The sequence below is a fragment of the Rhinolophus hipposideros genome (genome assembly GCF_964194185.1).
Source record: "Rhinolophus hipposideros genome assembly, chromosome: 12".
Taxonomy (NCBI): domain Eukaryota; kingdom Metazoa; phylum Chordata; class Mammalia; order Chiroptera; family Rhinolophidae; genus Rhinolophus; species Rhinolophus hipposideros.
The window spans coordinates 1414151-1429672 of record NC_138058.1 but is presented as its reverse complement, the minus strand read 5'-3'; the positions used below and the strand labels follow the sequence as shown (position 1 = coordinate 1429672).

Below are 15522 nucleotides of genomic sequence, written 5' to 3'. Positions count from 1 at the left end.
GCTCTCTGAGGTTGAGACCCTTGGCACAGGTTCCTGAGAAATTGTCTATATTTTTAGCACGGCCCCTTTAGCCTACTTACTACAGCTTCCAAAATAATGGTCTCCACGGACAACCGTTTTCTCTAAACATGTAGCTAATGGATGCGGGTTTCTGTTCGTGTTTTACAAAATGTGCCCCAGGCCGCTACAGCCCTGCCCTGTGCCCCAGTGTAACCGTCCTTGGTGCTTTTCTGTCCTGAGAACATCAGCTCCTGGGAGGGGGAGGAGGCACATCCGGCCGTGACCGGGGTAGTCATGGGAATACCAGCAGCCCTGTCCTTGCTCCCGCAGTCTGTGTCGGCCCTGGTAGACAAGTTCAAGAAGAATGAGCAGGTATTTGACATCAGCGCCGAGGCAGAGGACAGTGATGGTGGGGACGTCCCTGACGGGCCTCTGGAGGACGAGTTTGATGCCAACGACGAACCCGACCTCACCGCCTGTGGGGAGCACACAGAGCTCAGGGGCTGGAAGGAGCCCACCCATGGCCAAAGCTGCCGGTAAGGCTCTCAGGCGGCGGAAATGCTCCCGTGGGAGCGTCCCAGACCTCCTGCTGGGACATTCTTATTTCCTCTTTGATTGGCTGGGCTGCTGTGTGGGCTGTTCACACGGGCTGAGCCATCCAACTCATGGCCTGCCTTTGAATGTCGCCATCCAACTCACGCCTGCCTTTGAATGTCGCGCAGCCACTTACTGATTGCGAGAGTGACATTGCAGGAGTTCGCAAGGAAGAACTGAGTAGGTAGAGCGCCGGGAAGGAGCTGCTCCGTTGGAGGCTCTCAGCCCCACTCGCTTGCGGTAGCGTGGAGCGTGCTCCCATTGCACACGCTGCATGTGCTTCGAACAAGTCACTCCATATCATTACAGACAGAAACAGGCTGATGTGCTGCTTACAGAACAAAACAGGGCCCCTGCCGGAAGGGCCAGGCGAAGTGGGGCTGGGCAGTGTTGGGTCACCAGGTAGGCAAAGCAGGGGAGACTCAATAAGCAGAAAGCATTGGGCATGTGGGGTGGGAGGAAAAGTGGTGCAATTGGTCTTTAGGCATTTAAAGTTCTGACTCTAATAACCATCTCAGAACATCATAATTTTGTTCTGCATGTAATAGAGTGGTATTTAAATGTTGGCTATGATTTGGAAGCGGGATTCCGCCCTCCCCCAGTGCTGAGGGCCCCTGACGGTCTTGAGTGGGCCTGGGTGTAGAACGGCTCTGATGATGCCTGTGCCTCAAAGAGCACCCTGCAAGGTTGGGCTTGGGGCCAGCCAAGCCTGTTGAGCGGGTAAAACCTCCGAAGTCGTCCAGTGTAGTTTCCCACTGAGACGAGAATCTGTTCCAGAGTGTTGCTTTATGTCTCCAGGCTGAGACTGCTTTCTTGAGCTCAGTTTGTCCGTGTGGAATGTGATTTGACTGAATATGTGTCCTCAAATCGGAGTGGAGGTGCAGAGGCTCCCGTGGGCACCTCCAGACTCTCCAGCACCCCCTCCTGGTTTGTGCTACGTATTTACAGACCTGTGATTTTGTCCCTGTTGTTATCCTGTCTTCTGAGAAGTGAGAAATAGCAGGCAGCTTGGTGGGACATTTTCAGGTGTCAGAAGAGCTGTCACTCTTCCTAAACAATGCGCTGACATCTGCGTGCCTGATGGCAGCAAAGAGACTTTCGTTTTATTACTTTGTTAGGATCGTAGACAGTTCCTTTGAGCTACATTTCTCTCCCCAGCTCCAGACAGAACAAAATCTTAGACTCCATCCTGCAGAGTGCCTTAGGGGTGAGGGCTTAGGTTCTAGTCTAGGATTCTGTCCATCTTGAAGTCCCCTACCCTTGGCATGGTGCTGGCCTTTCCCTCAGTAGGTGTTGGAGCTGAACTGGACCTGGCCATGGGATGTGGGGCAAGTGGCCTCATCCTCCGGGCTCTTTGTTTCCTCATCCGTAAAACGAAGGTTGGGACTCGATGAGAATAGTAATATCTGATATTTACTCAGCTCCTCATTACCTGTGTTATCTCACCTGATTTTTGTAACACATAAAATGTAATTACTTAAACCTCACAACAATCGTATAATTAGGTCTTGTTTGCCCCATTTTACAGATGTGAAAACAGGCTCAGAAAGGTTAAGAGGTTCTGGCCGCATGTAATGAGAGACGGGTGGCAGGCTCCATGCAGAGCCGTTAGCTGACAGTGTGTGAGGCAGCCACTGTGTTACCGTTTCCCCGGTCTCCCTGGGTGACGATTCTGCGCACCCGGGCTGAAAACCATGCACCGCACTGGAAGGTCTTCAAGTGCTTCTCTAGCTTGGTGGGGTAGGGACGGTGCTAGATTGTAAATACCCGTGTCGGGGGGAGGCCTATGGTACTGTCCCTGGATGGCAGCAGCAGTGTAAAAAGGGGAGCTCTTCGCCCCTGAGGAAGCGCTCGATGTCCGCACAGCTCAGAGCCTGCCCCTCCTGGTCTGGGCTGCAGTGAGGGGTTGTGTGAGGGGTTCTGCTGCGGGGCCAGCTGGAGGAGACCTTTAACCCGCAGGCTGAGCTGGTGCTAAACTGAAGGGGGGCGAGGGGGCAGGAAGAAGAAATGGAGTTCCTCCAGGGGATTGGAGAGGCGGGCCTCGAAAGCGGTAGACTGTGGTTAGGTTAGTTGTTGAGTGGGGACTGTGGTATCTGCCGCTCAGTACCGTACTGAATTATTAAACGGCTGCATCGAAGCCTCCAGGGCCGCCGTCCAGCCGGGGCCCACACACTTGGGACAGGAGCCAAGCTCTTTATAGCTTTGCCTATCAGTTCCTCATTCCCAGCCCGGCTACCGAAACGAATGGAGTGCCCGTGAGAATTGAGTGGGGGTGCTGCCGAAGCCATCTTCTCGCCCTCAGGTTCGCAGGGCAGTGCAGTGCGCTTGATAACAGGCTAGGTCTCCTGCAGACTAGAGATGGGATTTTTTTGTGTGTATTTTGATTTTTTTAAATTAATTTTGAGTTACACAATAAACATGCAGATACAGTTCCTTGGTTTTTAAAAAAGATTCTGTAGATACAGGCAAAGTCCCCTTTAAAGTATTTTTAGCTTATGCCATCAGGCTAAGAAAAGGGGATTTCCATGTGTGGCTCACTGTAGGTAAGAGCCCCTGCCTTCTGAAGGTTCCTTGTTACTCCTTTACAGGGCACTGGAGCAGCTCACACCCCTACTGACTGGCAGAGGCCCGTAGGAGGAAGCTACCTCACGCTCTAGTAGTTCGCAGGAAGGGCGAAAACCCCACCCAGACTGCCATGCTGGACTGGCGAGTGAGACACCTTCCACGGCGAAGGATGAATTCCAGATAGATTATGAGGGGCCCCAACATCTGAGGCACATAAATTAGCGTAACATCTTCGGTTGTAGGGAACTGCAACAGAGTTGCTGGAGCCCTCCTGTGTGGAAGGGTGGAGAGGCGAGGAGAGGAGTACGAGCCTGTGGCCGGAGCCTGTGGAGGGAAGACCGAGGCTGGGCTGCAGGGCCCGTCGGATCCCAGCTCTGGCGGTTCAGTCGCTGGGTCATCCCATGGGAAACAGCCTCTTTCCACCTCTGTTTTCTTGTCTCTCAAGTGGGTAAACTTGCTTTTACGAAGCACTTTGAAACATCCAAAGTACTTGTGTAGATACGATCATATTGTTATCAAGAGAAACAGCGCTTTGATGAAGTCAGAGCTCGGGGGTTGTTGATGCCGAAGCATTTGTATTGGCCTTTCTCAGAGATGTTGCTTGTTGTGGAGAAGCAGGTAGGTGGTCTTCAGCCACGTCACATGCCGTTTACATGTAAATGCACGCTGCTGCTTATTGGCGTGGACATGGCTGTACATGTAAAAACGTGCTTCCATGTGTTGCAGGGAAGAGATGATCCCCCTGGGGGATGCAGACATCAGGACCATGTGCCCCCTTCTCTCCATGAAGCCTGGAGAATATTCCTATTTCAGTCCCCGTACCATGTCGCTGTGGGCTGGGCCGGAGCACTGGCGCTTCAGACCCCGACACAAACGTATGTACTTGTGGGTAGAACTTCTTTACGGGTAAGCAGCCGGCGGGTCAGCTGAGGACGGGAAGTGCCGGTCGCTGTTCTGTTGCAGCCCCTGGTCAGAAGCACACAGACGAGCCAGCCTCCCGCGGACAGTCAGCTGGCCTGGGATGGAAGCTCAGTTAAGACTGAGGCCTCTGAGTAGGAAGAGCCCCCAGAGCTGGGCTCACGGCTTGGTCCTGTCCCCTAGTGTCCACGTGACTTCACACAGTGGCCGTAGGTGGGAATGACCAGTGGACTCGGGCCCATGCGAGGCAGCCCCCAGCGGGGCTCTGAAGGGGGTTGTGGCAGCTTCCTGTGTGTCGCAGTCCGTCTTTGAACAAAAAGCAGGGGCTGATTAGCATATAGTTTTTACTGTGTTTTGTTAGCAAAAACAGAAATTACAAGGGAAGTAATCAGGTGTGTGATTTCCCTTTCCCAGTGCTGTTCGGGGCGGTTGGGAGGCTGTGGGTGCGTCTTGTGAGCTGAGGAAATAACCTGGGCCCTAGAGGTGAGCAGTGTTCCATCTGTGTCCGTTTCTGTAGAAGATGCTACCTTGAAGTCGGAGAACAGAAAGAAGAGCACAAAGAAAGCATTTGAAATCGACTTTGACGACGACACCGGTTTGGACGACTGTTTTAGAAAAGCAAAGGTGTGTGTTGCGTCTATTACCGCGTGTACTTTCTTACGTTACTCTGCACTCCTCCTTCCCTTTTAGATGTGATTTTTAAACGTTTATTATCAATTTAACTCTTAAACTGATGGCTTCAGTGTCCCTTAATTTGTAGAGGAATCGAGAAATTGTACCAAATTCAGTGGCAGAGAGAATCACGTTTAGAATGTGAACTTGGAACTCTGATGGCTGATTAGTGCTGCCCATACCCTGCCCAAGCTCCTTGCAAAAAAAGAATAGGTTTTCTCATTTTCATTAAAGATGCCTAAAAACCGCTTTTTTGTTTATTTGTTTGTTTGTAATTGCTAGGCTCCTACTATCCTGACCAAGTCCACTTTGGAGAACCAGAGCTGGAGGTCCTCCACTCTCCCGACAGACTTCCATTATGAGACTGACGATCTCGTCCGGCTGCACCTCAAACCGGGCACCAGGGTAAGTAAGGCTGGTCATCGCTTCCTCGAGGCCGCTGTGGTCGTCAAGCCTGTTTCCAGCATGAGAGCTGTCAGGTGGCTGGTAGTGTGACTGTCAGGCTGTGCCTCCTCTCCTGGGGGCGGGGTGTGAGCCAAGGGCACCTACCGGGAGGTCGGGTGAGGCCGAGTAAAGGGGAAACGCTCATAGGATCGGTGCACCCTCTCAATCTGGAAATTCCTCACCATTGGGGCTAGAAGGCTGGCCACGGGCTCATGTGCTGATATGCTAAGGGGATAAACAAAATCTTTTGTTGAGGTTTGTACAAGTTGTTATTTGTTTCTTGATTCCCTCATTTTTGCACTGAAGTTGTGGATTCACTAGCCAGGCGCTTTCTCCAGCCCACGTGGCCCACGTGGCCTCCTCGTGATCCAGGTGTAGATGGGAGCCCACTGTGACCTTGGGGCAATGGAGGTGCCGAGTACCTGAGCACACAGCCAGCGGGCTCCCCTGCGACTGGCAGGACGAGCTCTTGAGACTGCCCATGCTGCACCCCAGTCAGTCGCTGTTCACGGCTTTTGCCTGTGGCTCTTCTGGGATGCTGGGAGCACGTCCCTGTCTCCAGGGTGACTGGCAGTGGCTCATGCAGGTTTCGTCTGGTCGGGACCTTTGCTCCCTCACATTCCTGATTCTGTTAGTCTTTGGTATCGAGTGTACAAACAGTCTACATTTCCTCTTATTTGTTCCTCCATGGGTCTTATGAATACAGTTCCCTGATTTCACTGATGTCCCACATTCTGTTTTTAGAAACCCTGACATAATTTTCTTTCTAAGCAATACTGCTCATTTAACAGAAATAATTTTCTTTATAAGCAATACTGCTCATTCATTTGACCCTTGAACAGAGTGGGGATTGGGGCACTGTTCCCCTCATACAGCTGAAAATCCACATGTAACTTTTGACTCCCCAAAAACTTAACTACTGATAGCCTTATTGATAATTTAATAATTGATTAGCATGTATTTTGTACGTTATGTGTATTATATACTATATTCTTATAACAGAGTGAGCTAGAGAAAATTAAGAAAATCATAAGAGAATACAGTTACAGTAGTTATTTAAAAAAATCCACGTATAAGTGGACCCATACAGTTTCAACCCATGTTTTTCAAGGCTCAACTGTACTCTTAAAAATGCAGAAAGAACTAGCACACCATTATACATCAGTTATACTGCAATTAAAAAAAAGAATAAAACTGCAGAAAAAGATACAAAGTTGCTGCGGTAGTAGCAATTATGGCTACCATGTCTATTGGTTGGATGCTGGCAGCAAGTTCTCTGCTTAGGAATCGCAGCCCTGAGGCCGAGTTGTGGAGCCCAGTTGCAGCGAGCTGAGGGCTTGGTAGGCCTCTCCCACCAGGCCAGGCGCAGCCTCGAGCTGCTTCTGATCACCCACAGGAACAGATTTCCCCACATGTGGCAGGCACAGGCACCACGATCTCACCCTTCCAGCAGAGACGCTGGGCACACGTGGTAAACACTGGGCAGTGAACGCTCTGGCTGGATTCTACTGATCAGCCAGCCAGCAGCTTAATATCTTAACGGGGCTTCCGATAGCAGCCAACCAGACAGGAGCAGCTCACGTACCTTTTCTGAACCATTCCTTCACACAATTTAGAGTGTGTCCAGGGCGTTTAGAAACTGGGTTATCTGAGGAGCCGTGAGAGACGATGGGCCTTTCTTAACTCAATAAATGTCTATTGCTTAATATTATCTTTGGATTTGTATTGCAAAAACATGGACTTTTGAAAGGGGCTGCATTTGGAGTACATAGTTGCATTAAAATATTGAATGTGTAAAGTGTACGCCCCTTTAATCCCATTTCTTCACCCCAAAGACACACCCAAGTGAGTGGTGTGAGGGCCTGCAACTATCTAAGGGCTGTGGTCGGCAGGCCCCCGAAGCAGTGGTGACAGGCAGAAGAGCTGGCTGTTTCTTCTGTAGCTCTGTGGGGACCGCGACTGCCCACAGACGGGACAGGCTGCCTGTGAACTACACTGATCAGGGAGTGAGTGTTCTGTCAGAATCGTTCGAGCAGCAGGTTGACTTCTTTTCAGGTACTTGTAGGCAGTTTCGATTTTAGTGTAGGAATGCTTTTTCAAATAAAATCGTGTGCAGACCGAACTGCAAACCAGCTGCTCTGGTTCACTCGGGCGGTGGAGGCTCCAAGCCCTATGACCTGGGCTTGCCCTGGATGGAGCTGGAGAGTTGCTTGCATTGGGTGACTTCTCGGGGCCCTTATAACCCTCAAATTCTAGGAGATTGAGCAGCGGAACTACAGTGATTTCCCCAACCTACCTGTGGCCACTTTTCTAGAAATTGCTGTGTGCAGTTGTTCTTGCCTTCACCCAGTTACTTAGGTCAGCCCGAGGCCAGAGGGAGGACACCGAGCATTATGAGGAAATTGGGGACTATGACTACAACAACCCCAACGACACTTCCAATTTCTGCCCTGGGTTACAGGTAAGGGGACAGCTCTGTGCTCGCCTCTACACCCCTTCCTGGGTGGTGGGAGGCCGTAGGAAATGCTGGTCAGCGGGGGCGTGTGCATGCCTGCCCTGCCTCGGGCACCAGGGGCCTGGCCTGCCTTGTTGACCGTCCTCTAAGCTGGGAGAGCAGACACTATCCAGTAACCCCGGTCACGTGGTGGGGTCGTTAGCCTGTGCAAAGCACTCGGATGCATTTGGGGATTTCAAAGGAAAAGAGCACGTCCTGCCCTAGGAGCTGATATTTCAGTCGGGGAGACAAAACACATCCTTGTAGACATGAGAAGACGGTGAACGTGGTGGGCTCGGGAGGCCAGGCTGTAGCCGTGTGTTGGTTCTCGCAGTGGACTCGCACACGCTGCTCTCGTCCTTAGGGCCTAGCCAGACCCGGCAACGTCGATGTCCCTCCAGCGAGTCCGCTCCTGAGACACAAGTGGGGGTAACGGGAGAACACTAGGTCGCCTCTGGGGCCCTGCACGTGGGGAGCGGGGAGACAATTGGGAGAAGAGCTATTCCCCTTATTTTCTCACCTGGAGTGGGCTTGGGATTTTATATTTTACTGTAAACCCACACTGACTTCCTGACCAATGTTTCTCAGACGTGTAGCAGACACAGCCTCATAGGGAGAGCTCAGTGAAAAACCGTTCCTGGGCCCCACCCCACACAGCTGGTCTGTCCCACTGGGCTCGGCCAAGGATGCCTTTCTCACCGGCTCCCCCCGGGAGCCCTGCTGCCGGGAAAGGCAGCCCTATATTCATTGCAAGTCCAGGGGACCCTGTGGCTGTTGTGATGACTGCGTCCTTTTGAATCCCACTCTAGAGTCTTCATTAACAGACGCCTCCCTTGGGAGGATAGCCAGCAGCTCCTCGAGGCCCACCCTGGGCTGACTCGGCATAAGGAACTCTGTTCTTGCCGTGTCATGCGGAGCCTGTTTCAGGGGTACTGAAGCCTCTCCCACTGCTTCAGCCAGACCTGAACCACTGTTTCCTCGCCCAGGCTGCTGACAGTGATTATGAAGAGTCGGATGACTTGTTTGTGGGGCCAGATGGGACCTCTGAACTCGCAGCTTGTCCTTGCGGTTCACCCCAGGCGACACAAGAGAACAGTGACACACCTCATGTCCGAGGAGCAGACATCACAAGTTACAAGGAGTCAGACCTGGTAGCTGAGCCGCACAAGGTAAGATGGAACGAGAATTTGTCTCGCAGTGTCTCCGGGGACCTGTGTCACTCGCCTCCTGGCTGAGAGTCTCATGGGTCTGAGCTCGAGTTTTTCTCCTCGGTTTTAACCCATTGCTCTCGTAGAGGCTGTTTGTTAAATAGGGCTGCGGGGGAAGAACTGACACTCGTTCGGTTCTTTGGTGTGTGGAACGAGCCGTGTCTCTGACAGTCGTGATAAGCCAGTCACACGAAGCACGTGAGGCAGGCTGCACTGCTGAGTGGGGGGCTCGCCGTGTGGCTCCGGAAGCCTCGACCGGCCTCAGTCCCTATTCCCTGCTCTGTACTGGCACCTGTCTGTTTCAGAGCACGTGACAGGCTGTCAAGTACAGTAGGTTGACTGAGCTTCTCTCCACTGGAATTCCCGGTGAGCCTTGTGGTAGATTGTACTTGACCAAGAGGACCTTAGGTTGAAATGAGGGGCTCTATCTTCATGTGTCTGAAGACAGCACCGTGATGCCGTGGTTCCAACGCGCTTCTTTCTTTGCTTGAACTCCAGGTTCGTTCTATAATGCCTTGATGGTCATGTTTCTATCCCTTGCTTAGTTTTACTCTGTCACATACCTCTTGCAGGTAAGCAAAATGGAAATCCATTATGCCAAGACAGCCAAAAAGATGGACATGAAAAAGCTGAAGCAGAGCATGTGGCGCCTGCTGACGGAGTTCTCCACGCCAGCCAGCGAGGTGAGGAGGTGACAGAGGTGATGGGCTCCACTTCCCCTCTGGCGCCCTGCGTGGGGAGCGGGGGGCCACCGTGTCCATAGCTCCCGGATCCAGAGCGCTAACGCAGAAGGCGTCACTCAGAAATGCGGGGGTGTCACACCTGACAGGTGAACAGGGGGTGTGACCAGCGGCCACACACCAGGTGGCCGAGAGGCTGCATGTGGATTCCTCAAGCTTGCTGCGGATCAGAGCACGGTGACATGTCTGTGCTGCTGGTGCCGCTGCAGTTGGCGTGGCCCTGTGGATAGCACATTCTAACGTCAGGTGCCACGTGGTGTGTAAGCGCGTGGAGCTAATAGTTCTGACTGGGGAAATGCATTCTAAGTAGCAAAGTGAGAAAACAGTTTTTATGCTGTCAAATTGTCTCACCTTCAGGGCCAGGTGAAACCTGGTGACTGCGTTCCAGCTGCGCGGAGCTGCCGTTAGCTAGAGCCTCACCCCCGTCAGGCCCCTCTGCTCAGGCGTGTTCTGGCTCCACTCAGCCCGTTCTCGCGTACCTTCTGCCACATCCATGATTTGACTGAGGCCCCTGAGCTGTGTAGCCTGGGAGAGCAGATAGAGCTTCAGTCGGAGCTTCAGTCCTACTTAGGAGGCCTTAGCAACTCATGGGATTGGACGCAAATGTAGGAGAAACGTGCTTCTGAAAAAGCAGGAAGGGGACGCTGCTGAACCTCAAATTTGAATGACTCAGAATACCCTGTCCTGCAAGGATGCTGGTTAGCTAAAGGATTATGTTTTTAAAAACCTTTAATTATGAACATATTCAACCATATTCAAAAGTAGAGAGAAAATAGAATAGTATAGTGAACATCTGCTTTCAATAATGATCAGTGTTTTACCTGTACTGCCACCCAGTACTGCCACCCAGCTTAGCCACCCAGTCCTGTCCCCTGTGTCATCATGTGTCATCATCATTCAGAGTTGTTTCAGTGCAAATACCAGACATAATACCCCTTCATAGCTGCTTGCCTTCACAAGGAGGCATCCGTGTGTGTGTGTGTGTGCGAGTGTGAGTGTGTGTGCGTGCGAGTGTGTGTGTGAGTGTGTGTATCTTAAGTGAAAAGCTCGAGTGTGCTTTCAGGTATGGATTCCATGCTGCCCTTGGCTGTATGCTCCAGTTGAAGCTACATGGTTGTGGCTTCTTGTCAGTATTTTGTCATTGTTTTCCTGCTTTCTTTGTACATTTTCCTTCACTGGGGTCCCACTGGCTGTTGACACCCCGTTTACCAATACTTGGTACGGTCGGTACATGTTGGTGTCATGGGCCAGGCCTGAGGCAGTGAGTCAGTCCCTTTATGGAGGCTTTTCCTTGAAAACAGCTAAGAAATTGTCTTGGTTTCATTCCGATGTAGTTTTCCTTCTGGAGATAGAACTTTGTACGTTTATATTGCTCCCTCAAAAGTGAACCGGCCCCAAATGTCTAATGTGGAAATGTCCCTCTGTTAGGCCAACCGCAGTGAGACCGGCAACGAAGGGGCCCCGGTGGAGGTGGCTGGCGACAAGGCACTCAGCGGGCTCACCAGGGACCTGCAGATGAGGTGCGTGCGGGCCACCGGGGGCTGGTGTCAGGGCCCCGCGGAGGGCGCGTCAGCTCGAGCTCCTCGGGCCACGGGCCCCCACACCACGTGCTGTTCTGATCTGCAGGTGTTCTGTCTCTTCCCTGCAGTGATAAATGAGTTAACGCACACCAACTTTTCACGGGATTTTTTTGCACCAGTGGTTGGAATGCAACAGGAGGTGTTTTATTTCCAGATAAGAAACTGGAAAAACCTGCTTAGGAAATGCATCTGAAATATGTCTTTGTTTCTCATTAGCTGATTCATGGGATGTGTGTGCTCCTGTTGATAGAGTCACAGTGACCTAGCTAAACACTGCCCTTTGTCTTCCAGCCTGCCCCCCACCATGGCTCAGAACCTCTCTGTACCCCTGGCCTTCGCCTGTCTCCTGCACTTAGCCAATGAGAAGGTGGGTGACTGGTTAGCATGGAGTATTCTGTCTGTGTCCGCCTGTTTCCACTGTGTTTTCATGGGCGACCTCATACGATACCTTATGTACAGGGGCACCATCCCCTCAACCCAGAGGGCTGACCTGGCCCCGGGAAGGAACTTAGGAAAAGGCCATCAGCAGTGATTAGCAGTGAAAATAATTGGGAAGACCCAAATGGGAATGTTTAGACATGTCCATTCCCAACGAGGAAACATACAGTATGTCTACGTTATTGGGTGGCAAAGGCTTTACAGGCCAAATCCTGCCAATGCCAAGGTCAACACACGTGGGAAATGAGATGGAGAAGAGGGGAGAGCTGAGGGCAAAAGAAAGACTGATGGAGGCCCCGGCCAGCCAGGTGGGGCCGCCAGGAGCAATGACGATAGTCAGGAATGGAGCTGTCTGCCACAGGAGGGAGACAGCAGAAATGCCACCTGTGACAGTATGCCAGGCCGCTCGCTGGCCACACCGGCCAGCAGAGCTGTGGGACAGTTATTCTAAGAGCAGGTGGAGACCCATGCTCTTAGGGGCCTGTCGGTGCCACCGGAAACTTGCTTTCCTTTAGTGTCCCCAGGCAGCTGGTCCCTGACACAGACTTTGGCACTTAGAGGAGCAGACCGTGGGCTGGGCTGTAGCTCATGCTGTGACCATCACTAGGAACAGGGGCACCCAGCTGCCACCACTGCAGACGCTCAACCTCTAGGGCAGGGCCCTGCCCCGCAGGTGAGGTGGCTGTCGGAGTGTGACAGCTGTGTGAACCTTGATACACGGTTGGAGAGGGTTGATTAAGTCGGAATGGAATGGTAGCAAAACTGGGGTGCTGCTAGAAGCACTCCGATTTCCTGTGTGCCGGTGCCTGACCTCTGGCTCTGCTTCCCAGGCCTGCCTTTGCTTTGCATTGACTGTCAGTCCCCAAGCAGGGACGGTCCCCAGTAGGATGGCCTGTGTGGCACAGCTGCCAGCCAGTCCCAGAGATCTGCCTCTGGGAATCAGGGGCCACTTCTCTTGCCAACTTTTAAGCCCGTGACCTCACTGAAGAAGAAGAAACTGTCCCTTTGATTTGGGATAGGGACAGATGTAGGAGAGCTGGGACCAAGAGCTGCATGTGCCTGACGGTGGGACTGACCACTGGGCCTGTCACCACCAGGCTGGGTAACGGCTGAGGCCTGAGCAGAATGACCCAGCTCAGCTGCCAGGAGCCGTGGTGGCTGGGTGTGGACTCAGGCACAAGTCACAGGCAGTGTCCTGGGCAGCAGTCGTGTGCTTGTGGGGCACGGAGGTGACAGTGTCTCTGTGTGGTTCCTGACACGTCCGAAGGCGTTTGATGGCAGAAGCCAACTACATGAGGAAAGAATGGTCAAGAGGAAAAAAAGAAGAAAAGGATACATCATTATCCTGACAAGAAATCCACAGGTGGCTCTGAAGAGGACCCCCACCTGAGGAGGGGGCATGCTACCCCCCATCCATCTGCTATTGCCAAGTGTCGCTGCTGAGCTTTTCGGTGGGGGGGCCTGGGATCACCATCCTTATGGACGGAGCTGGCGGGCCCCCTGGTGTGTTCTCCTAGCACACGCAGACTCCTGAAACGTGGGGTGCCCCCGCACACAGTCCAGGAAGCAGAGTGCTTTCTGGGCTGTGTGGCCTCAGAATCCTTCCTCGTTCTGTGGGAGCTCCTTGGGGGCCTCTCTTGACTCCCAAGTAGCCACCGCTCCTGGGGTCGGTGATGGGGCTCCAGCACTGCTCCGCTCCCCCCACTGGCCATGCCAGCTTTGTCCCTTGTGATGCGCCGAGTCTCTGAAAGGGGCCACAGGACTGTCGGCATTAGAAGCATAGGGAGGTGGCCCCAGACCGTGCCCTCTTGAGCAGAGCACTGAGGCCATTTCTGGGGCCTGGCTTTGGACTATTGGAGACCATCTGATGGTCACTGGCACGGAGAGTATCCATGAGAATCTACAGGGATCTGTGACAGCAGAGCTTAGCACCACCAGGAGGACCTCCCCACACTCGACTAGAATGCCTCCTCCTGCGCTTCCACTCCCCTCTGGGTCACGAGCCCCTCATATGCCTGTGATGGGGCTTGGCACCCCCTGATGGCCACTGGCCCTGAGTGCCCGCAATATGTGACTGATCAGCCATACCTTAGCAACTTCCGGACCCCAGGCTGCAGATGTCACACCTGGGAGGTGTGAGCTGAGCTTTCCATCTGGAGAGTCCGGGAGGGGTGATGGGGAGGGTGCTGCTGAAGGCAACATGTGGCAGCTTTCCCACCCAGTGCCCAGTGTGGGGTTGCGTGAGCTAGGCAAGAGGGGCTCTGGCTGGTTAGGTACTGCGGGGACCGTTCCTGGGACTGGTGGAAAAGTCATGGAGTAGGAGCGTGGGAAAAGGCCTGCACAGAGACGGGGGAGAGCGGCTGTGTGGCCGTCACCCAGGGCGGTATGGGTCGTGAGGGGGCAGAGCCAGAGGCCACGCACAGCCAGTCCGTGAACATGCTGTGGCTCCTGGTGGCCTCCCCGTCACAGGCCGTTGAGCACATGGGCCCTGTATGCAGATCGTTGCCGCAGTCAGGCACAGAAGGCTTGCTCGCTGCTTTCCCCCTGCGATTGTCAAGCATTTGGAACCAGCTCTATCAGGAAAATTACATTTGCTGTGACAGGATTTTACTATAGTCACTACCTTGTTGCCTGGATTAGCGTTTGTTTTGTTACCTGCATTCTCGGTGTGCCAGAATCCATGTGTGTTTCATCTTCCTTCAGAACCTAAAGCTGCAAGGAACCGAGGACCTTTCTGATGTTCTCGTGATGCAAGGGGACTGAGTTCGCCGGGAGAAGTCAGCAAAGGGGGCTCGTCACTTCCTCAGTGAGCAGGACACCTCCACTCGGGGTGCTATTATGTGGGGCTGGTGGCAAGGCGATAGCCAACTTCCTAGGTGCCCATTTGTCTCCCGCTTTTCCCCGTCGGCCCCTCACAGTTGGTGAACCGGCACCCGGAAGCTCCCCCCTCCACTAGAGCTTTCTGCCCTGTGGTGACCACGAGGCAGGAGGAGAGGGCAAGGGCGCGTTCCTGTACCATTCACTGTCCGTGTGTGGTTTTAGTCTCCTAAATTGATCTCTTTTCCACACTTGACTCTTGTAGAAAATGAGTTCCCAGTAGGTATTAGTGGTCCTTTAATAGCTACCTAATTCATGTACATAAAGGACATCATGTATACTTATAAATGTGTATATAATGATCAAAATAAAATCATTCTAAATATCATGCTGGCAAAATACTTGAGTACCCACTAGATAAGTCTTAGACCTGTCCTTAGGCTCAAGGAGGTAGAGTCTTGGTAGGTCGACAAGATACCCCAGTGTCCGTGTGAGGCAGGAAACGTGGAGATGATGGGTCCCAACGGAGTGAAGGGGAGAAGTCACTGGCTGGAGGGTGATGGCTGTAAAAGTTGCTGACATTTCTCAAGTGGCCCCTGCGTCCCTTGCAGGGCACGCCATTTAGCCTCACATCGCTGTTCACAGAGAAGCATGTCACTGTTCTCACGTTCACAGTGGGGAGACAGGACGCAGAGGCCGAGGAACCTGTGGACGGCAGACAGCTGACTGCCAAAGCGCTCAGCCTGGGACCAGGAAATCTGCTTCTGCAGTCTGCTCATAGCCACTGTGCCACGTGCTGCTCAGGTCGCAGGCTCAGTGCTGGCAGGTGTTGGTCCGGGTGAGTCTGACCTGGCAGGTCCTGGGTCTCCGCCAGTGTCCTCTCACCATTCGTTTTGGATGTTAGGTCGGAAGCAGTGAAGTCTATAATTGGTGATTAGTCCTGATAATGAAGAACTTGCTCCTAACTCAGAAAACAAAAGGAAGAACAAGTAACCCACACTCCCCAGGAGTGTGCTTCCTGAACTGTCCCACACGTCACCTGCTCTGCTCTG

General features: G+C 52.9%; 1 protein-coding gene across 3 annotated transcripts in view; it reads left to right on the top strand.

The window, feature by feature from the left end:
• Positions 1-14857, top strand: part of NCAPH (non-SMC condensin I complex subunit H) — a 38778-nt gene extending 23921 nt beyond the window's left edge. For all 3 annotated transcript variants that reach the window (XM_081069703.1, XM_081069704.1, XM_081069702.1), the window contains 10 exons: positions 331-536; positions 3886-4034; positions 4595-4701; positions 5032-5154; positions 7544-7654; positions 8674-8856; positions 9468-9578; positions 11064-11155; positions 11507-11582; positions 14357-14857. In XM_081069703.1, coding sequence (XP_080925829.1) covers positions 331-536; positions 3886-4034; positions 4595-4701; positions 5032-5154; positions 7544-7654; positions 8674-8856; positions 9468-9578; positions 11064-11155; positions 11507-11582; positions 14357-14416 — 1218 coding nt within the window. In that variant the 3' untranslated portion in view covers positions 14417-14857. The remainder of the gene's footprint in view (positions 1-330; positions 537-3885; positions 4035-4594; positions 4702-5031; positions 5155-7543; positions 7655-8673; positions 8857-9467; positions 9579-11063; positions 11156-11506; positions 11583-14356) is intronic.
• The last annotated feature ends 665 nt before the right edge of the window (positions 14858-15522 follow it).